The 24,393-nt window shown below is 34.7% G+C and overlaps 1 protein-coding gene and 1 pseudogene across 4 annotated transcripts in view; one reads left to right on the plus strand and one right to left on the minus strand.

Annotated features, from left to right (window-relative positions):
- TINAG (tubulointerstitial nephritis antigen) overlaps positions 1–24,393 on the plus strand; it is an 85,067-nt gene that overhangs the window by 29,717 nt on the left and 30,957 nt on the right. For all 4 annotated transcript variants that reach the window (XM_033217489.1, XM_033217490.1, XM_033217488.1 and 1 more), the window contains 5 exons: positions 6,026–6,149; positions 10,331–10,481; positions 13,281–13,461; positions 14,920–14,965; positions 18,413–18,536. In XM_033217489.1, the coding sequence (XP_033073380.1) occupies positions 6,026–6,149; positions 10,331–10,481; positions 13,281–13,461; positions 14,920–14,965; positions 18,413–18,536 (626 nt within the window). The remainder of the gene's footprint in view (positions 1–6,025; positions 6,150–10,330; positions 10,482–13,280; positions 13,462–14,919; positions 14,966–18,412; positions 18,537–24,393) is intronic.
- Positions 11,609–12,166, minus strand: LOC117087381 (annotated as a pseudogene).

Genomic DNA, 24,393 nt, shown 5'->3' on the forward strand with positions numbered 1-24,393 from the left:
CTATCTATCTATCTATCTATATTTTTTTTTTTGCGACAGAGTCTTGCTCTGTTGCCCACTCTGGAGTGCAGTGCTGCCATCTCTGCTCCCTGCAACCTCTGCCTCCTGATTTCTGAGGCAATTCTCCCTGCCTCAGCCTCCTGAGTAGCTGGGATTACAGGCACCTGCCACCAAGCCCGGCTAATCTTTGTATTTTTAGTAGAGACAGGGTTTATGTCATGTTGGCCAGGCTGGTCTGGAACTCCTGCCCTCAGGTGATCCACCCGCTTCAGCTTCCCAAATGTTGGGATTACAGATGTGAGTCACGGTGCCCGGCTGGGATTTGAAATTTTTGATTTGACTGGGAATAACCCTGTCTGAAAAAATCTTCTACTTGATTGCAATACCATATGTCATATATAAACAGAAGCCTCTGTAGAAACCAAAACGTTGAGCATAAAAGGGAAAAACACAGTTATATAGTTATATGCTTTATATAATATTGAGCAACAATGACGATTTTCTCCATAAAATTGATGTTTAGCTCCCACACACATGACTGTAAGGCAAATGGCATCAGGCTTCTGGAATACAGGAAGGGCTGATGGTGCAGTAGAAGAGAGGAAAAGGGGCAGGACCAGATGTTATGGTGCAGTCTGTGTTTGTACATGTTTCCTTCAGCTCATCTCAGAATTTTTTCATCCATGTAGGGAAAAGCTGAGGACACAGTAGGATGATAGTTGTTCTTGCTGTCATTGAACTAAGAATTTTAAAATTCAAAGAGCGTCAAACTTGTGTTTCTTTCTTCTTACTATTTCTGTGCCTCTCAGAATCGAACCTCACGCCCTTCGGTAAACTTCAGAAAATATACACCTGGCCTCACTCCTTATTCACGCGCACTTGTAGCAGAATGAATGTTTTATCGCTCAAATCAGTTTTCACGTTTTCAATTTGGTATTTCTGTACTAGTCACAGTCTGATGAATAACACTGTGGTAAAATTGAGTATGGCTTGAACAACACAGTGGAACCTAATTGTTCACTGGAGGACAGATCTTCAAAAATAAATGTAAAAATGTATTATTTTCTTCTCTATGAATAAATATTTTAGGCTGTTAAAAAGTAGATTCCTAAAATCATTTGGTGTGTTCATAGTACAGGCACCTATTCTCTGGCCTCTCCATGTCTGACTCTGTCTTGTCCTAAAGTATGTTCCATAAAACACTAGTTCGGCCGGGCGCAGTGGCTCACGCCTGTAATCTCAGCACTTTGGGAGGCCTAGGTGGGTGGATCACAAGGTCAGGAGATTGAGAAGATCCCAGTTAACACAGTGAAACCCCGTCTCTACTAAAACAAAAATTAGCCAGGCATGGTGGTGCGCACCTGTAGTCCCAGCTACTCGGGAGGCTGAGGCAGGAGAACCATTTGAACCCGGGAGGTGGAGGTTGCAGTGAGCCTAGATCCTGCCACTGCACTCCTGGGCGACAGAGCAAGACTCTGTCTCAAAAAAGAAAAAACAAAAAAAGATTAGTTAATTGATCTGCTTCACAATAAAAATGATATGAAGTAAATGAAATAAAATATTTTGCATTGGACCAAATCCTGAACATTTAACATCATGAACATTATTATCATGTTTTAGAGCTCATATACATTAGCAGTTTGTAAAAAATAATGCAGTGAAGACAAAAATCTAATTTTCAAAACTGGTGTTTCTCAGAACGATTTTATTCACTCCTTTTGTAATTACCTGTTAAAATTCCTCAGAACTAGTGTTCTAATGAACTCTTTTAAGGAAATATCACAGTTCATCCATTTTCAGATGCATTTTTTTTTCACTCGTTAACACATCTGAAATTGAGATGCTTTCTTACATTAGATGATGCCTTGGGTTCAATGAAATACGACATTGCCCTAGCAACTTCAATGGCAATTATGTGTGCTGTTTTAGTTATGATTAGGCTCAACTGAGAGTGACAAAAATTCAAAATGACAGTTGCTTAAATGAGATAGAAACTGAATTCTCACCAGTAAATCTGTAAGTGGATAGCCCTGTGCTGGAATTGTACTCTGTGGTGTTGGATACCCACACTTCATTCTTCTTGTTGCTCCATTGCTCAGCACCTTTATTTCCAAGGTCATGTAATGGTTCAACAGGACTGCTCTATGCCCATCTGTAATGCCTACATTTCTGCCAGCAGAAAAATACAAAAGATCAAGACAAAGGAGCAAAAGTCAAGTGCCAGCTGTCTCTTAAGGAAAGATCTCAGAAGCTGCCAAATGATGCTTCTCCTTACATTTCACAGGGTAGAACTTAGTGATAGCAGCCTGGGTAGGGGGGTTGAGGGGGGTGCGGGGTGGGGCTGGGAAATAGGCAATTACTGTACATATTGATCTTTATAAGAAGTAGATTATTAAAATATTACTCATATATATAATATATAATAAAAAACTAGAGACTTATCAAAGAATACCTCTTTTAAAGGTAAGGCATAAAGACAAATATTGTTGAAGATGAGAAATTCATTTAGTCATTAGCAAATAGAAAATTAGCCCTTTCATCCCCAGTATCAAATAGTTCCAAAATTTCTTGGTATTCATGGCCACTGACCTTAGATTGTAAAAGTCATAACAGAATTTCATTCTCTGTTGCTTCATTTGGTTATCAGGTCACTGTGAGCATCCAAGTTTAAATGGGTGGGGGGAAATACAACTACAAATAGAGGGGCTGATGCACGCAGAGGATATTGTGTAGATATAGACTCAATTGTAAGAATGTTTAGAATTTATTCTGAGGTTCCTGAGAAAATTGATCAGTTTATCTCAAGCTATGCTATGATTACATTTCCACCACTCTTTTAGAGATTTTAATTTAATTAAATGCAAATGTTTTACAATTCTCCAGTGTTTATTGTTGTATTTAATTCTCAAATTTGCCCACAATGTCTTTAATTTCTCATTTTTAAATGGAAATACTGAAGCAGGGAGACTGTTCACACTGAACATCAAATTTGGCTAATACTGATTTGGAAATACAGTTAGATCCTGATTAAAATATTTTTCAACATTACAATTAAAAGAATTAAGTATATCTATATGAAATCATGTAAGTCTTTCTTAAAAATGAATTTCTATCTACTTAAGCCAGTGTCATTTTGGAATTTCTGTCACTATCAGCTGATCTTCTTGATTCTTTTGCTTTACTAAGCAAAATAAATTAAAAACAAATGTATCATTCATTAAAGCCAAACTTCTATTACCAATTCCTTACAGTTGTTATTCTGTGATGCTTACCTTTATTTACAAACTCTAAACAATTTACTTTACAGAGAAATATAGTAATTATGAAATAATGAAATAGAAAATTTTCTGTGGTTTTATAGTATCAGATTAGCTGATATCATGAGGCAAATAAAAAAATACATACCTGCTGGGCCTCAAATCCTAGGAGCTCATTTTTAGTAAAAACAGTAATAAATAAATGGTAAAAGTCTTGAAAATCCAACAGATGATCTTCATAAATTGATCTGGCTTAGTGGATTGGTAAATAAGTTTTTAATAAAAATGTTATTTTGCTTGTTGTTTCACTATTGTCTTATTGAGAAGGATTCACCATTTATATTTTTTCATTTTTAAAGAATAAATCATAAAAGCAACAAATGCATGCTGGTATTATAATTTAACTTAATGTGCCTATGGAGGAAAACATACTTTTACCTGATAGATATGTATTTCATTACTATTATTAAAAATTTATTGAGAATCTCCCATATGCAAAGAACTCTGGTAGGTTTTCAAATGTGGAGGTCAATTTCTAAATAACCGAACCCTGCTGAATTGTGTTTAAAGTAATAGTTACATGTTTATTGTATCAGTAGAATAGAAGGAAAATATCCTAGCTTTGTCATTAAATTGAAATTTTAAAGTGATAAAATAACAATTGACACTCCACCTATTTTTCTGAAAACATGAGGCAACTTAGTATTATAAATACTTAAAGGCACACTGACAAACAAATAATACAAAATTGGAGAGTATGAGTTTTAAGATATGTATATTTCTGCCCCAGCTAGGAAGGCACCTTTCAAAAGTGAGTCTGTATCTCTCAAATTATCTACCCAGAGCAATAAATGTATTCTGCCCCAACCCTAAGATTCTGCAATGCAGTCCATCTAATGACATCAAAACCCCCAAATCACTTAGCTGTCTATGATACCATACTTGAAGTTATCATGCAAGCACTTCACAATGATCTGCTTGGTGTTTTGGGCACTTTCTTCCATCATCTAAATAGCAGTAATGGACCTCAGGATATAATAATTTTCTTATCAGGTGGTAATAGTTTTTGAAGTCAAAACTGAACTCCCCTAGTAAAATACAAATTTATAAATTATTTTGGATGAAAACCTTTTCAAGCAGATGTGTAAATTCTAAACGTTCCTTGTTTTAGTCCTGGAAGCTATTATGTACTTATCAGAAGTAATTTTTTTTTTATGCAAGATACCAACCAGATCAGCAATATGATTGGTTCAAGGCACAATCATAAAACTTTTACATTGGTAAAGATTTTTAACATTTTACTTCTGCTGCAAATTAGCCATTTATTTCTGATAAAGCAGGGAAACAACAGAAATGATGCAAGTTAAGAATTTTGAAGCCTGAGTGTAGTCCTAGGAGCATTTCTTGTTTAACTGAGGGACTCAACATGCCTTTTAACTGTTAAAAGTTAGTTTTCTCATTCATAAAAAAGAGTTAATAATATTTGTCCGCGAGTATATCACACAGGAATATTGAGAAGACAAAATAAAATAATGAGTATTAAAACATTAAAACACTTTCAAAACTTTAAAGAATGCTCAGAAGTGATTGGTGTGTGCGTGTGAACATATATAAACAACTGATGAAACATTAATAAACAAATCGTTATTTGATTTAAGCCTGATTATTTTTGGAAGTGAAAGTCATCTCTTTAGAAAGTTTGGGAAATAACAGGTTATTGGGTTCTAGATTTTTTTTAATGAAATGAACAGAACAAGTTTCATACAATTTAATTGACTTCTTGGAAAGATGGCAGCCAAAACTGACTTTGCCAGGGCTTTAACCTGGACTCCTAAGACATCACACTTTTGCACAGTTGCTCTTACACACTTCCAGAAGTCCTTTTTTTCTTTCTTATTTATTTATTTATTTTTTGAGATGGAATCTCGCACTGTTGCCCAGGCTGGAGTGCAGTGGCGCAATCTCGGCTCAGTGCAACCTCCTGCAACCTCTGCCTCCCAGGTTCAAGCAATTGTCTCACCTCAGCCTCCTGACTAGCTGGGATTACAGGTGCCCGCCACCACGCCCAGCTAATTTTTTGTATTTTTAGTAAAGACAGGTTTTCACCATGTTGGTCAGGCTAGTCTCGAACTCCTGACCTTGTGATCCACCCGCTTCAGCCTCCCAAAGTGCCGGGATTACAGACATGAGCCACCATGCCAGGCCCTGAAGTCCTTTTTAGTCTTCAAGTATTTTATAAATATCAACCAATTCATCCAGTTTTATTTCCTAATAGCTGGTGTAAAATTGATGTGTTCCTCGGGGAACATACAATATATAATTATCATAAATAATTATCATAAATGTACTTTTTCAAAATTAATTTCATCTCAGAATCACATACACTATTTAAAATAGGAGAGACAGAGAAGTAAATGTTCCTTATGAGGACAAATTTGAATAACACCATGTGGTTTTCCTACGGATGAGCAAAACTCTGATTCAAGGTAATAGAAACATTGGCTGATATTACTGCACTGAGTAGTAACCCAGAAAAACCATTCTATGTGTTTTTCTCATGACTTTGTATTAGGTTATGAGTCCCCATATTGAATTGTTATTTTTAACCATATAGTGAAATATAAATCCCACGTAGCTATAGTTCATCTGGAAACTTGGATGTATAAAATAATTTAAAAAGTAATTATAACTTTATAAAAGGGCATGACATTTTCCTATTGAGACATATTTGAGAAAATCTCATAAATGTACCTCTTCTTCCTCTTTAGGCTCCTTTACTTGCAACAACTGACCTTCCAGAGTTTTTTGTTGCTTCTTATAAATGGCCTGGATGGACTCACGGCCCATTGGATCAAAAAAATTGTGCTGCATCCTGGGCATTTTCCACTGCAAGTAATAAAGTCATTTTAATTCCTTTCTTATAAGCTACTCCTTTTGGCTCTAGAGACTGAGATAATAATTAAACAATTTTAACAATTAGAATATTTAAATATTAGCATATGATCAAATAAAATCTCATTGTGACTGAAGAATGCAACCTAAAGATTATATAAAAATCCCATTTTTAGTCTAAAAGTTGTTTTTTATTTTTAGGGTGCAATTTTAAATAGAGAGTGAATCAAAAGAGTGACAAAATAAAGTTGCTAAAATGTGTTTGTCTATTCAGAGTTAAGACCAGATAATAATAAAAGGATTAAGGTTCTTCTTCATTCATATATTATTTATAATTCTAATATACATGTAGACACACCCACATAATCCTCATATTCTTTACTCTTTATACGATTTGCAAAAACAGTTTTTAATCTAATTTGATGTAAAGTAAGACTTTAAACCTAAATAATAATGGATCAAATGGATTTTATTTCATTTTAAATAAATTTAAGCAAATATATAGGTTCTGACTCAAAAGTAATGTAACTGATCTTTTAATAAGAATAGCTTCCAAATTAAGTCTACTGTTACTCATAAAGTATAAGCAATGACTCTTTCATAGTTACTTTCATATAAATTCACAAATCCAATAAATTAGTTACAGGCTAACCCTCAAATTAGGTCTCCAAAATTATCCTCAAAGGAATGCTGAATATATTTTAGCAATTAAATGAAACTTAACATGATGATTGGCTGTCATTCAATTATCTTAATAAAACCACGCTCTAGGGTTTGCAGGTAATTTCAACAGTGTTCAAAGACAGTTTAAAGCCATTGAAGGATTGTGAACAAGTACATAGCCTCTTCGAGAAGCCAGCTGTGAAAGGCAGCATAGCCTGGGACAGAGAAATGCTGACATTTGTGTCTAAGTATCATTGCTCCAGGGTATCAATCAGACAACTCCAGAAATGCCTTTGATAGAATCAAATGGTAGCCAAGCTCACCCCAAGTGGCTACATTTGTTAATTCACTGCTGTCCACACTCCTCTCTGGCTATCTTATGCTGTACTTGATGTGTCAGGGACCCACATGCAGACCTTTCTGAGCTAAAATTTGTTTGTCTATTGATAGCTAAGGCCAGATAATAAAAAGAAGATTAAGGTTCTTTCAAATGGGTGGAGAAAGGTTTAATATAATAAACCGTTTGCCATTTTGTGTTCATGTGGTTAATGTGTTACACCTAGTGGGTGATCTATAAGAATTTTGCTTAAAATTTACATTCTGCCAGTATTTCTGAAGATGTATAAGGAAAAACATTCATGGTGAAATACTGAAAGCAACTCGCTAGAGTGGAGGATATATTTTGGTGTTCCCAGGTCTCAACCCCGCAGATAGCCTCTGCACTGCACCAAGTCAGGATTGTTCCCCTACCTAATTCACGGAACACCAGAGAGAGGTTTCCTTTTGTGATTCCAAAGGACATAGTTTTGTATCCTGTGAATTCAGTATGATAAATTAGGGCAATTTTTTGTGTTAAATAAAGAAAAATATGAACTAAATTATCGTAAAGATCTAAGAAATTGTGTCGAGAAGTATTAGTTACTAAAAAAGATTATCTCTCAGAGAAACTAAAAGCTATAAAATGGAATAAATAAGACTCTTAAAAATAGGCACATCTATTTTTAAAAGTTGTGTAATCCAATCAAATTCAAGCTATTTTTCAGAGGCCGAAGAGATAAAGGTGTTTGGCATAGTGGGAGTGATGTGTTTCACATACATTTGAAGACGGAATAAAATAAGCAGGGGAAAGAATAGAGTGTGTCTCAGAGGTACTGTCCATTGAGAGTTTTTAAGAAGAGAGTGGAAAACAATTGGTTGCACTGAGTCATTCTTAAATCTTCTGACCTTTTCTAAATATTTCAAGTGAATTTTGGCTAAACCATCATTGAGATTCAGAAATGTCAGTATAAGAGCAACATATTGCGTAACATGATGATTTAAAACACTTATCCTTTATTTGAAATCTACAGATTTGTGAGGCTGGAAGAGATTTTAAAGGTCACCTTTTTCAAGCCTCTAGTATTATAAAGGAGGCCCATATAGGTAAAGTGGCTTATCTGAGGCCAAAAGATGAGAAATATCAGAAATAATCCTGAAGACCAGGCTTCTAACTTCTGGATTACTGTTTTCTCTACACTATAAAAGTATTTTCTGAATGAAAACACAGTTATACCATTTTTTAAAATTTCAATTTCATTCTAAACCCCTGTGCTGAATGTCAAAGCATCAAAGAATTTCTCCTTTCTTTAATGAAATGGGGAATTATTTTCTTGAGACTATCAGAAGTCGTATAATGCCATTTCCTCCTATGAAATATATCCTACTATTTGCAATAGTAGATTGGAATTTAGTAGGGAGTTGGAGGTTATAGATTTAACACATATTGAGCAACTAAAGAATGCCAGCAATTGCCCTACAGCATTGTAATATGCCGTAGTTACATTAAAACCATGTGTATACAAAGATACATATGTAAATGAATTAAATGAATTATTTTAGAAAAATTTTAAATTAGCACCTTGAGGGATGTCAGGACACTGACAATTTTGATGAGAAAAAAGGCTAAAACTTTCACTAAGAAAAGTGAATGAATATAAGAAAGGTTATTATTTTGTTGCCTTTAATTAAAAGTGAGTAAGAAACTCACTTAGAACAAGACTGAACAAGACTGTACCAGATATTCAACAAGACTGTACCAGATTTTTAACTAAAAAGTCTGTACTAAAATGGTACCACCCCAATTTTTTCATAATCTAATCACTCACATTAGTTTATTTTGGTACCATGATCAAAATGATGGCATCTGTAGGATTTTGCTACTGGTTGATTAGTTTCCCTGGTCTGTTATTCTAAGAGGGCAGAACTATGTCTCCCTTGTTTCTTGTTCATCATTGTAATTTCCAGTGCTACAGTGCCTGTCAGTTAGTAGGTGTTTAATAAATGTGTTGAGGAAAGGAATGAAGCAATAACAATTACAATTCTAGGGAATCATATAACAAATGAATAGAAGTTTTAATAATAAAAAGTGTGTGTATATATATAACTAATGATATTAGTTAATAATATGATAGTCATAACTATATTATTAGTTGTATATGACATTACATATCATCAGTTACATATATAGCTATTAGATTGTATATACATAATTACATATATAGCTATATATAATGAACTATATTATATGTAACTAGTGGTATTAGTTAATAGTAGTTACAACAGTTAATAATTGTAACTGAATAAATATATTCACTTCATTTTATATATATATATATAATCAAGCTGAATTCCATGTCTGCTAAAACAAGATTAAGATAATAATTTTCATTTATGTTATGAACACAAAAGTGTGCTACGTGGCCTTTAGATACTGTATAAGATTGATTCATGTTAGTCTGGATTAGCTTAAGTATGGTCTCCTGGGTAGTTAAATTAGATACCAGTTTAAAAACAAAGGATTCAGTTTTATTCCAATATATCAGATGACTGTGGATGAATTTCCAATGAATATTTCTATGGTTAGTTTTCTTGATTGCCCCAGTTTAGTTAAATTCATTTAGAAAATATGTATTTTCCTGGGCGAGGTGGCGGGCGCCTGTAGTCCCAGCTACTCGGGAGGCTGAGGCAGGAGAATGGCGTAAACCCGGGAGGCGGAGCTTGCAGTGAGCTGAGATCCGGCCACTGCACTCCAGCCTGGGAGACAGCGAGACTCCGTCTCAAAAAAAAAAGAAAGAAAGAAAATATGTTTTTTCCCATGACTATATGCAAGATACTATTTTAGGTACAAGAAATAGAAATATAAGGAACATATGGCTCTTGCCCTCCAAGAGTTTCACTTGACAGATTACCTAATGAGGAGTGTTCAGGAATATATAGAACATCAAAGGAACAAGAAACTGGAAAAATCTTTGAAGTCAATAGGACAATTGAGTAATATCAAAATAGGACAAAAATTATGACTGAAAGTATGACACAGTTCAACTGGCTAGAACACATAAATACATTAATGCTCTTTGGCTTTAATTATAAATTACACACAGTTTTAAAAACTACGTTAGGGTTCAAACAAAAAGAGTTATGTATCTTATTAGAAATACCGTGTACCATTTGAATATTAATTGATATTCTATTTGAAACAGGTGTGGCTGCTGACCGAATAGCAATTCAGTCTAAGGGCCGATACACGGCCAATCTATCCCCTCAGAATTTGATCTCTTGCTGTGCCAAGAACCGTCATGGATGCAATAGTGGAAGCATCGATAGGGCTTGGTGGTACCTGAGAAAACGTGGGTAAATAGCTGCTCAACATGTGTTTCTAGGATTTTTATGAGTGGTGCATTGTGTTAGAACAAGGAAAATAATTAATCCCAAGATTTTTACAAAAATGTACTTAAAAATATATATACTACATCTACATGAATATAAATATTATGCTACATTTAAATATATACTATATTTGTTATGTATTGAGATTAGGAGCTATTAGAAACACTTGAAGAATGTGTACGTTTCTAGCTAAATTAATATGAATTTTACTTTTGAAGACTCAAGTAAATATTTTTTTCTTGTTGCTCTGAGCCGAGTCCCCACAGACAGAATAAAGTAATCACGGTTGCTGATCTCTCTGCTGTGCTTTTCAGTTACCAGATTGAGGAATAGATAATATCAGGTAAAATTAGGCTAAAAATAAGAATAATAATATAAGAAAATAATTTACAGTTGTTTCAACTCATCAGTATGGTTCATTGTCTGCACCTCATTTGATGAAAAATGGAAGGCTGCATTTTCTTACTTTCAGGTAGGCTGATCCCATATAACATCCTTGTGTCCGCTGTAAGAGCTGATCTACTAAAAAGCTGAGTTATTCAGCTAAAGAAGCTGCAGCTGATAAACAGTGGTGTATATATGTACCGCTCACGTACCGCTCACTTGCTCTTCATCATCCACTCAGTGCTCTGGGTCTGCTATAGGACCAGGTAGATGCTATAGAAAATAGTGGATGTCAGATTCTGATGGATTGCAATAAATTGCTTTAAATTTTTTCATATGTTTTGCCTAAAATGTGGTACTTCGAACGGGCAACTTGGGCTGATACTTTCCTTGTGTACTAGTACTTGGTTGGCTTGCATTTTACATTATGATAAAAAATAACAGCCCTTTAAGAGCTTGAAAATGTAAATTATCATTGAGACCCAACTAAATCTCATTGTATTGGACTGCTTGGTGTGCTGTAACAAAATTCCGTAGACTGAGTGGCTTCAGCAGCAAACACTGATGTTTTGGAGGCTGCAAAATCCAGGACCAGGCTGATCTGGTTCTTGGTGAGAGCTCTCTTTCTGGCTTTCAGATGGACACCTTCTCACAGTGTCCTCACATGATGAAAGAGAGCTCTGGTTTCTTCCTTTTCTTTTTTTTTTGCCCAGAGGTCTTTTATTTATTTATTTTTTTTAACACCTATTATGCCATGAATTCATAGGGAATAGGTTCCAGCAGCTCAGGCTCCTTCCCATTGGTTCTCACAAAGTGTGCTTCTCTGGGTGGAGCAGGCTGGCGCTTCAGTTAAACCCAGGTACCTTTCTCTTTGGCTCCTTTCTTTTTCTGATCATTTTCCTTCACGCGTTTCAGGAAGCTATCTCGGCTCTTAGAGTGCTTAATGTGCTCAATATGCACATTAATTCTCTTGGCAAGAATCTTGCCCTTAACTTGTTTGTTTACAACAATGCCAACAGCATGCTGGGTAACGTTGTAGACTCTCCCAGTTTTGCCATGGTAACACTTGTGGGGCATTCCTTTTTGAACAGTACCCATTCCCTTGATGTCTACAATATCACCTTTCTTATAGATTCTCATATACGTGGCCAAAGGAACAACTCCATGTTTTCTAAAAAGCCTAGAGAACATATATCGGGTGCCTCTCCTCTTTCCGTTTGTGTTCGTCATTTTGGCGAATTACTGGAAGATGGCGGTTCCGGCCGAAAGGAAAAAAGGCTCTTCCTTTTCTTATAAGGTCATTAATCACATCTATGATGGCCCTACCCTCATGACATCCTTTAAAGTTAATTATCTCCCAAAGGCCTACCTCCAAATATCATTACATTGGATATAAGTGCTTCAACATATGAATTTTAAAGTGACACCATTCAGTCCACAGCACTCATCATTTAATACAAATGTAACGCATTTAATGTAATATTTTTTAGGTTGTTTGAGTGTTTTCAATGGTTTTGCTTTTGTCTTGTTCTTTCCTCAGTTTCTCATACTGTGTTGGAAACTATTACATTTTCATGAGCCAATCCTAGTGGATACTTCTAAGGTCATTTCAGCACAGAGTATCTACAATGCCATTACCATGATTTTATTTCCCTTACAATTTACCTTTTTATTCAATATTATTATGTTTGAATTGGTGCCAAATAATTTGTACTTTGCTATGTTTAGTTTCAAAATCGGAAATCAAAATCATTTTCTCTATCTTTTAGATAATACATGTCTGATAGTTTTCTACTTTATTAACTTTTAATATTATATTAATATTATACTATTTTCCCCCAAAGTACCACAAGCTACAGATATGTAATAGTTTGTATTATGTGAACATATCTATAACTTAATAAAATTATAAAAATACAAAAACAAAACAAAATAAAAACTTCAAAGCTACAGCTTACATAATTTTAATATTCCATCTGGGAGTAGTCAGATTCAATGTCTTGTTTATATTAAATTGAGCTCTTCCAAATTATAATTATATATACAGGTTGAATGGGGTCCTTCCCCTATTAATATTACCACATACTTAATATTGACAACCACTTTTTATCTTCAGGAAATTCTATACTACAGGTAGAATTATTTATTAAAAGTTGATCAAAGTGAGATTTTTAAAATTATAATGAAGAAATAAGAGGAAGGTAGGGAAGAGTATAACGTCACTGAGCTTCTGTGTTGGAGCCAGTCACTATTTTGAAAATTATGCATATAAGTAACCAGAATAATTTATAAATGTTTAATTCAGTAAGATTAAATATAAACAGGAAATTATAACATTCTCCTAAATATTACCTTTGCTTCTTTGCTTATTCCTCATAGACTGGTATCCCATGCATGCTATCCACTTTTCAAAGACCAAAATGCTACCAACAATGGATGTGCCATGGCAAGCAGGTCTGATGGGCGAGGAAAACGGCATGCCACAAAGCCATGTCCCAACAACGTAGAAAAATCTAACAGGATCTACCAATGTTCTCCTCCATACAGAGTCTCTTCCAGTGTAAGTAAAAATGGCAAGAATCAAGAATAGTTGACTTTCTTGAACGTATATAGCTCTGTTGTAGCTAAAACAATTTAAAAACTACTTAAAACTATTATATTTTAAAATAAATGTTATATTTTCATGTATAATTTTTAATATTTTTAAGGACTTTAGATTTGGGTATGATGTCTTATCTTTGTAATATTAGCAGTGTAAAGAATTGGCTGAAATTAAAAAAACGTCCAAGGAAATAGGGTTTTAAAATTATGTTTCATAATATCTGTATATAAATATATTTGAACTTGACAATTAAAAGCTAAGTTAAACTCTGCTTTACTGACTTTTTTGTGTTATTAGCTCATTTTATCAATCCTTTGCCTCACTCAACAAAATAATTTAAGAGGTCATGGGTCTGATATAAAAAAGACTCCCTTGGATTCTAGTTTGTCTGTTAAAAGCCTAGGCAAATTTACTTCATCATATCAATGTTCCCCAAGCCTTCTCGTTTTCAGAATCTGTGAATCTCCAGTCCTCCTAATTATCTCCAGAGTACAATTCAGTGTTCTAACCATAGCCACTGGCCTTTCATGAGTTGGTTTTGACGTACTACTTTTATACACTCATGTCCTGCCAACATCTGCCACTCTACCCAGCCATAATGCTCCTAATATGTAAAACTAGTCTCTGTTCCCCAGGTACACCATGCTCTGTTATACTTTTCCACTTAGCTAGGTGATAATTCCTCTGATGCAAATGGTGATTAAGTCTTTCCATCTAGAATGCCAAACAAATGTCAAGGCCCAGGTAAAAACTTCATATCTGTGAAATTTTCCTTGATTTCCATGCAGAATTAATTTCCCTTTTATGTTTGCAATAATAACACTTTGTGCTTGTCTCTACAATGGATCTTATTATATAATAATGAAATTAGTAGTGTCATTCAACCAAAATGTAAATAAATTGAGTATAGGTTCAGGGTCAATATTTGTTCCTGTCATAGTTTCTGGCATGTACTTTGTGTTCAAAGGCACAGAAAAATGGATGAAATAGTGCCCTGCCTCCCTACAGAGGGGTGCATTATACATTAGGAGATATCATAGAAATATTTGTACTAAGGTTACTGAGACATCTAACTAAACAATCATTTGGGATAGCTCTTGTGAGAAAAAAATTAGAGGTACTATTAATCTCCACTAATTAAATACTGTTTTAACTTACCTTGTTTATTTTTTTCTTGATAATCATGAAAGGCTATTGTATTTTCTCTCCACTCCAAATTTACTGTTTAGTGATAAATGTCATTAAAACAACTGAGTGCATCTCATCTTTAACAATTTCATTAATGTAGTGTAATATACGTGAGTTTGTCAAAGTACGATTGAGAGTAAATTGCAAACACTTAACATTGTACACCAGTCAATAGGTTTAGTATGCTCTGATAACAATGATATTGCTCATTCATATTTTTCCATCCAGGAAACTGGGATAATGAAAGAAATCATGCAAAACGGACCAGTTCAAGGTGAGCTTGGATGAAATATGTTTTTTTCTTATTCATTCCTTTAATAAACAACATTACATTGAGCTCATGTAATAGGAGTTCAATAAAAGAAAGAAAACTTTTACTTAAAGAGTATCCCGGCCGGGCGCGGTGGCTCAAGCCTGTAATCCCAGTACTTTGGGAGGCCGAGGCGGGCGGATCACGAGGTCAGGAGATCGAGACCATCCTGGCTAACACGGTGAAACCCCGTCTCTACTAAAAAAATACAAAAAGCTAGCCGGGCGAGGTGGCGGGCGCCTGTAGTCCCAGCTACTCCGGAGGCTGAGGCAGGAGAATGGCGTGAACCCGGGAGGCGGAGCTTGCAGTGAGCTGAGATCCGGCCACTGCACTCCAGCCCGGGCGACAGAGCGAGACTCCGTCTCAAAAAAAAAAAAAAAAAAAAAAAAAAAAAAGAGTATCCGAAAGGCTTCAATAGTTCTAAAATGAGTGCAGTTATGAGAAGTATGCCTACCTATATCTTAATTAGCTGCCATTTTATTTTCAGAAGATAGACTCATTTATAAACTGAACTCTTAAATATTAATGACGCATTTGATGAATGACTCCGAAGTTTTTCCAAAATGATCATGGACCAACAAAAGTCCAACATGAAGTGCCAACTGACTAATTTGTAATGAAGCTTGCTTTATTTATTCAGTCATATTTAAGAATCATACATACAGTTTTCTTATCTTCAGTTTAAGTGGATTAGGTAGTGGATTGAAAAAATTGAGGATTAATATTTTCCTTCTATTATCTCAAAATAAATTGAGTAAACTAGTGTAATTTTGCATTTTACAAAAGGTTTTCAATTTTGATCAATTTTGTAAATGTTTTATTTAGAGTAACAGTAAATAATGAAATCATATAGTCACTTGTACATTGCCTTTGATTTATCTCATCTCTTGTAATAATTTATTCTGCTTGCCTGTTGAATTTTATTTTGCATCAATGGCCTGAATAAGGGTAAATTAACAAAGTGTATTCCCTGTGCAAACATTGGCTTGAAGTGCATGGAAGAATCAATCCAACGAAGCCTAAAATGAAAATTTAGGTTGTGAATACTGAAGGGCCTGGAATATATTATCAATGCAGTGGAATAAAAAATAGGCCAAAATTAAATGTAAAACATTTGGTACATACTTAAGGAACTGTTGCCAATTTTAATTTTTCTGAACACTGATCTAGTTAGTATTGGTTAAATATATATATGCAGGAATCATGGATTTTATAATTGTATTGGATGAATTTTTATTGATCATTATTACCACTTAGCATTTATTGAGAAACCACAGCCTACATAAACATGTCCTGAATTGAATTTTTAAAAATTATGGGATGTTACCCAAAACCTGAAACAAATGAAGAGAAATTTTCTGTTCCCCCTTACAGCTGTGTAATTTGTTGGTAATTTGAAGAGTGAGGGAATTAATCTCTAATTTCAATGCATGCTCCATTAAGTGGTGCTTGTGTGACAAATTTAAAAGATCACAGGCATTTGGAGTCAAGGTTACGCTAAAATATCCCAAATTTGGCATTTGCTATTTCAATAACTTTGGGCAATTTACTTAACCTTTCAGAATCTTCAAGTCATTGTATTATTGTTTCAAGTGTTTTTTTTCCTTTTTCCCTCTCTCTCTCTCCTTCTTTTTCTAATCAGTCAAACAATTTTGAATTGTAATTATTTAAAATTGAGAAAATTTAAATACCTTAGGTTTATTTTATGGCTATTACTGAAATACTCATAAATTTCACAGAATGAATCAACAATAAAGGCGTAACATCTCAAAGCAATAAAACAAAAATGCTAGTTATTCAACATTCATGTAACAAAGGTTTCTTGAGAACCTGCTTCCCACCAGCCTAAGCCAGGAGCAAGAAATGAGCAACAACCAAGCCTCTCATCCGTGTTATAATTCTGTATCATGAGTTTGCTGCACTTTTCCAAAAGTAAAATTGCATGATCATAACTTACATAGTTATATATTCATGAATTTATCAAGCCTGTTTGGTTTCAGAAACTTCAGAAAGAAGCCACCTTTCAGGTAATTATGATGGCTTCTCATCCTTTTTCTTTAGTTGGCAGTGTTTTTCAGGAATAATGAGTAAATTTTATTCATGATGCTTAGAGGAAAGTTGAATCATAAGACCTAAAAGAGTGAATGGTTCTACAGAAAAGAAAAGCCAGTAGCAATATCTTCACATTTTTATAAATGGATAGAATGCTGGTTGACTCTTTTTGCTATAAATGTTACATGATTGCCTGCTTGTTATTGCCTGGTCTGGCATACAGCATTTCCCCTGTCTCAGTACGAAAGAATGTAAAAGCCAGTAGAACCCCGAATGAATAACTTTGTGTACATTCTTCTAAAATCTGTAGGATTAAAAGTAAGTATAGGTGATGGATAGAGAACAAAAGCAGAGATCTCCATAGAGTACAGTTACATAAATTCTTAAAACCCTATAGGAATGTGTTTTAGAGTAGATAAAGAAGTTTTAACCTCTTTTGCGACTATTTGTACAGCATCAGAAAGGGCATGGAACATTAAAAAATGAAACAAAAACAGGAACATTGAAAAGTTATATTTAACTTTGGAGTATAAGCTTTTTTAAAGGATCTGTCAAACACTAGTTACCTTACTTCCTGTTTTATTTAAAATGCTTGTCAAATTAAGACAAGTAGGTATTGTACACAGTTGTCAAGCTATACATATATAAGCCCAATTAAAACTTTTTAAATTCATATCTTCTACAAGGGAAGTTTAAAGTCTTCACCCTGAATTGCCAAAGCCCTTCAACAAAGCAGCACACAATGGAGAGATGAAGTAATCTAGGTGAGGGAATGAAGGAGAACTTTCTAAAGTATAAGCTCTACTTTTTAAAGTATACAACATTGCTTATCTCTCCAGAGCTGGGAGGATGAAATTCTGTCAAAGTTTTATTTTGCCAGGAGTTTGCTTTTTTATTCCAACTCACAAAAGAAATATTTGTATTTACTTATAAGGATTAATGACAATAGCTTTAAGCCCAGTTTGCTAGGCTCTGCTAGCTTAATTGGGGTTTTAAGAGGCTTGTGGTAAAGCACAAGGTTAACGGAGAAATAGTAATCACTGACCAGGTATAGTGTACTTTTGTTGCAAGAGCTTAATTTTTGGTAGTAGTGTCTCTGCTGATTAAGACTAGATGGCGTTTTAAAAGCATAGTGTGTACTTAATATTCTAAATAGCTAAAACTTGTTTTTATAGGATGACAAAAAATATTGCAACTAATTAAATTAAATAGGAAAGGAAAATTAGGCTGAATTGCACAGCCCGTTCTTAGCTTCAGCTCCTTGCAATTTACCCATTGGTTGTTCCATGAAATTTTCTGGTGGTTTTTAAAGATGGTATTTTAATACTGTGCCATTTGTTCTGTTGGATTTTATTTTAGCCATAATGCAAGTCCATGAGGATTTCTTCCATTATAAGACAGGGATATACAGGCATGTTACCAGCACAAACAAAGAGTCAGAAAAATATCGAAAGCTTCAGACACATGCAGTCAAACTTACTGGGTAAGGCAATTAAAAAAATTCATTTAATTCTTTTGGTAAATGAAACTGAAAATAAGAATATGCAGTGTTTTCAATGTAGAATCCCCTTTGTAGGAGAGATTGTGATACAACTGAAAAACGATCTAAACCTTGCCACTGTTTAGTCATTATTTTAAAGTCCAGTAAAAGGCTAATTCAGCATTCTAGGAAAAAATGATCATTTCCTATCTCTCACTTCTTGTGACTATGTCCTTAAGAATCTGTTCTAAGGGCAAGGAAAATATATTATCGAAATAATTCTACATGTGGCATAATCAAGGGAAGAGAGCAAATCCAAGGCGTATTACGGCTTGGGGAGATGGTTTTGAATAGAATTGCAAATAGCAAAGATTAAGCAGGAAGAGAAGTAAGGTCACCTATAATTCAATGTAAGGTTATTTTATATTTATGTGAGAATTGTAGAAATTAGATTGATCAATTTTTTTTTTTTTTTTTTTTTTTTTGAGGCGGAGTATCTCGGCTCACTGCAAGCTCCGCCTCCCGGGTTCACGCCATTCTCCTGCCTCAGCCTCCTGAGTAGCTGGGACTACAGGCGCCCGCAACCGCGCCCGGCTAATATATTAATCTATGCAAGGGCAAGAAAGAAGTTCAAAATTTGGTGGTGGCATTTCAAGAGTAATGTTATAGATAGGCTGTACTCTGAAAGACAGTGTGGTTATGAGACCACTTTCCCAGTGCCTTCTCAATTTTATTCTGACTAAAACATCTCATAATGTCTCACTCTAATCCTAATGAAATGCTACAAAGTTTTCTTTTCCATCTAAAACTCTCAGTCTTCTCATATTGCATATTATGGTAAATAACTTCATTCCCATTGAACATGTCTTTAATGACTGAATTTTACTGAGCCTACACAAAACAACCTCACCTACAATCAAATTGTTATCTTCTCCTTACTGATCTTTGAAACACCTTTCAGTTCTAAGCTATGTAGACAAGCTATCCTGTGTGATGCCTGCTTAATCGTTGTCCCTCCTTTATCTTAAATACTCTAATATTTCAATTACAAAATTATCACATTTCTCCGAAGCTAAGATAATACTAATTTTGTGACATGTTGATTTCATGAATGTGAAAATACGTGTATCTTAGGATTGAAGAATGTGATGTTTCATGTTAATGTAGGATACTGAATCTACAAATTGGAAAAAATGTAACATGCGTGTGTGTGTGTGTGTGTGTGTGTGTGTGTATTTGTAAATGTTTTCACCATTCCTAGACAATAACTTCAGTTGAAATCTTGGAGTATTTTTAATGAATCTCCTAGGTATATAACTATTGAGAAACAAAGAAAGAAAGAAAGAAAGAAGAAAGGAAAGAAGGAAGGAAGGAAGGTAGGAAGAAAAAAGATTTTACAGGAAAACAAGATAGTGCAGTACTTCAAATTTTTTGAAAAGGAAAATTTTGCTAATATTTTCACTAGCAGTATATAAAAATGCCAGTTTCTCAACATTCTTTCAAACACTAGGTTTGAAAGAAACACTTTTCCGTTACAGTAGGGTTATAAAACTGAATAGTTTCAATTACTCAGCATCACTTGTCTTTAGAAGCCTATGGTATGGTAGCTTCCTATTACCCTACTTTTTAAGGTTATGTGGAACAAGGTGCTTGCCTCAATTTTTAAAAAATGTGTCATTTTTAATAAAATGAAGATATACTCTCTACTAAAATTAACAACTTAAAAAGAAGATAGTAAAAAAATACCAAATCAGGCCAGGTGTGGTGGCTCATGCTTGTAATCTCATCACTTTGGGAGGCCAAGGTGAGTGGATTGCTTGAGGCCATGCATTTAAGACAAGCCTGGCCAACATGGTGAAACCCCATTTCTTTAAAAAAATACAAAAATTAGCTGGGCATGGTGGTAGAAGACTGTAATCCCAGCTACTCAGGAGGCTGAGGCACGAGAATTGCTTGAACCCTAGAAGTGGAGGTTGCAATGAGCTTAAATCTGCATTCTAGTCTGGGCAACAGAGTGAGACTCTGTCTCAAAAAAAATTCCCAAATTATGTCATATTAATGCTCAAAGATCATTATTATCATATTTGGTAAAAAAACATGTCAGGTAAGTCTTCTCTTTCTCTCTCAGTGAAAAGTTTGACAAACAAAAATAGAAAGACAGTATAGGATATGGCATTTAAAAATATTGGTATTCAGGCTAACTTTACTTGAATTTAATACAATTCAATAAAATGAGATATTTTTGATTCTTCAACAAAGGATACGCTCTAGTCTAAATCTCTCTTCATTTATTTTAGACTCTAGGCCCTCTTAACTATTCAAGGACATGAAGAAGCAATTTTTCCTTTTTCTTCTCTATAATCATTTTTATTTCTACCACCATAGAAATAGTGTTGTTATCTCTCAGATTAAGAAAAAAAAAGCTCAACACTTTTTTGGACTCTGCTTCCTCCACACTCCATTTGTGTTCACTCTTTACAGCAAACTCCTTACAAGATATGCCTGGAATCACTTGCAGTTCTCTTTCCAATCTTTCTTACACTACATCAATCATGTTTTCTTTACCCCCATACTCTTCACAAAAAATATTTATTTCAAGGTTATCAAAGGCATCCACATTGCTAAATTCATTGGTCAGATCCCAGACCTACTCATCCTCTTCATCTGATTTTTTTCTAATTGGCCACAAATTTGCAGTGTACTTTGCTGTATTTTTCCTCTGTACTTCTACACTTCTTAATGTTGACATGCCCCAGTCTCAGGTCTTGGTTATTCTCTTGCTTCTAGTCTCACTCTGTCTCTGGTGAGCTCATCATTCTCTGAGTTCATCCTGGCTTTAAGTGCCATCTAAAAGCTGACATCAACTGAATTTATATCTCAGCTCAGACCTCTTTCCTGAACTCCAGACTAATACATTCTATGGGCTATTTGACATCCTCACCTGGATACCTTATTAGGGAGGTAAATGCTTCAAATTCAGCACTTCCAAAACCAAACTCCTGATCTTCTCCATTTATTCTTGCTAAACAGCATCAGTCTTTTCTGTCTTAATTAATGGCAGCTCTGTTCTTCCATATTCTCTGCTGGAAGCCTTGGAGTCATCCTTTATTCCTTTACTTCACAACTTACTTTCAATATGTCACAACCTCTCTTGGCCCTTTCAACCTATATCCAGAACTCAACCACTGTTCACTATCTGAACTACCATCACCCTTGCCTAAGCCACCATTACCTATTATTTTGTCCCTGGATTACTGAAGTAGCTTCTAACAGATTTTACTGCATTTATCTTTGCTCCTTGACAGTCTAGTCTCAACATAGAAAATAGGGTTTTCCTTTTAGAACTTTAGATCTTGTTATTCTTTGTTCAGAATCCTACAATATATTCCCAATTCCATCAGATTAAAAGCCGAATTTCTCACAATGACTTATAAGGGCCAGTATTTTCTTAGGACTCACCTTCTCGCCGACTCCCACTCCCATTAACTTTCTGATCTCAACTCCTACCCATCTGTACCTTGATTTCCTGCTCTAGTGATTATTTAATGTTTCAGCAACATGTACCCCAGTGCCTTTTCCTCTGCCTAAAATGCTCTTGTACTGTTTATCCAGTTCTTTAGTGTCTGTGTCTCCACCCAGTCTCTGCTCAGGTCTCACCTTCTTAATACGTCCTCCCTGGCTGCCCTATTTAATTTGTGACTTGCCCTCTGCTCCAGCAATCCTGATCCCCCTACCTGCTTTATTTTTAAAAATTTTATACAATTATCACTTTTTAACATAATGTATAATTTAATTAGTTTTTTCATGTTGATTGTGTATTGTCTGTCTTCTTTACTAGAATGAAATTCCACGAGAGCAGGTGTCTGTATTATTTACTGATGTAGCCAAACCACCTAATATGGTACTGATCTGCTGATCAGTAATGCACTTAATGTTTTCTCTTTTCAATGAATCAATGAGTTTTTCCTTATGTTGTGGACTAGTTTTCCTTTGCTGTTACTTATCTTTACATGGAGAAGTTATTTGTCAAAAAAAAAAAAAAAAGATTAGGGAGAAATTAGAGGAGAGAGTTGAGACACTCTTCAGCTTTGATTAAAGTTTGTAAATGTTGAACCTGTGCTCGTCAAATCAAACTTTTCTGTTATCCTGGGAGTTCTGCCCTTAGTTCACAGCTCAGATAGTTTCATGGGACTTATAATGAATCCCTTACTACTACTCTTTTCCTTTTTTTTTTTTTTTTTAACTTCACCCTGCTGCATCATTTAGCCATCAGCCCCGAAGGGCTGGCCTGGACTTTGACAACCCAATTGACTTCTAGTAGGGGATTTCTTTTTCAGCTGACCTCCAGTGGGTAGTGCGGGAAGGGATTGACATCTGATTGCATTAGCTTGCAGATGGTCCTCATTACAAAAATCTTAAGGGGTGTTTCTAGACTGTGTTATGTACTTCTAAGGGGAAGTTTTTCCTATTCAGGTCCAGTGGTGCAGGGGGATGGTTGTGGTGAGTGCCGTCTCAGCATCCGTTCTTAACTTTGGTACAGAACAAAAGGTTTTTTTCTTATTCTTCAAAGTCGTGTTTTGAAATTACGGCCATTTGTTTGAATGTATTAAAGATAGAAATCACTAAAGTCTTAATATTCATTCCATTTTATTGTGCCTTTCCATTCTTAATTGTTCAGGGACTTTTCAGGAAGGTAAATGGAATAAAATGTCTTAACAGTGTCACTGTAACTGAAAATTCAGCTCTACCTAAGTTCCATTTCCAATAAATTCAAAAGTCTAATTCCTTCTAAACTTCTTCCTATATATGTTTCATTATCAATTTTTGCCCAGTCTAGGGGCATCCTTGATCTAGAAAAAATTTTCTAACACACACTAAGTGATTGATCTATACTTTTCTATTATTCATAGAACTAAAATTGCATTCACTGTTTGGAGTCTCCCTTGATTTATTAGAACTGATCATTTATAATTTCTACCACCTATTTATCATACTGGTCATGTTTTCTTTTCTCTAATATTATATTCACTCATGCTCAGTTTGAACAACATGTAAATGTGTTTACATTTAATCCTCTATCGTATATTCACATTTAGTGTGTCAGTTGCAATAGTGAATTCACTTCTATAAACTCCTAGAAAATTGGGATCTTTATAAATTTACTTTACTCATGTAACAATTAAGGCTAAGTCTGCTAGTAGGCAAATTAGTTTTGGAAAATATATACTTTTTAATTTTACAAATATCTTAGGTCACCTGAGTGTTGGTAGGTGCCCTGGAGAAGTTAGATTTTAATTCATTTCTCCATTAAGATTTCCTGATTTGGTGATTACTACATTCAATAAATTAATGCATTAATGAATTAGAGTCATCAAATAGCTCAAGTGAGTAAATATTCCTTATCAGAGAACTTAATATACTCCTAAGAATTACCTAACTAATGTATCACAGCAAATTCTGTTTGCTGCACTTTCTGTAGAAGGTGAATTAGATTTAACTTATTGAACAAATGAATTTGATCTTCTATCAAGTGCTCAGAACTAGGAAATACAAGGAGGACTGATTTGTAGTCCTCCTCTTAAGGAGTTTAGCAGGTGAGGCAGATACATTCACAATTGATTCTAGCATAGGGTGATAAAGGCTGTATATTCGCATACATGTAACTCACAGGACTGTGGGAGGTAGATACAAACCTGTAACACATATATTTACTCCTAATAGCCTTATTTCCCTCCTCTCTCTTCTCTTTTCAAAAACCCTGTCATCCTCATCTTTGATGCTGTGGCTATAAATGCATTTAATTGAGTAAATAACACCATTTATTTTGAAATATGGCCTTATTTTATATACCAATAAAAAG

Source organism: Trachypithecus francoisi, unplaced genomic scaffold (assembly GCF_009764315.1).
Source record: "Trachypithecus francoisi isolate TF-2019V2 unplaced genomic scaffold, Tfra_2.0 Lachesis_group10, whole genome shotgun sequence".
Classification (NCBI taxonomy): Eukaryota; Metazoa; Chordata; class Mammalia; order Primates; family Cercopithecidae; genus Trachypithecus; species Trachypithecus francoisi.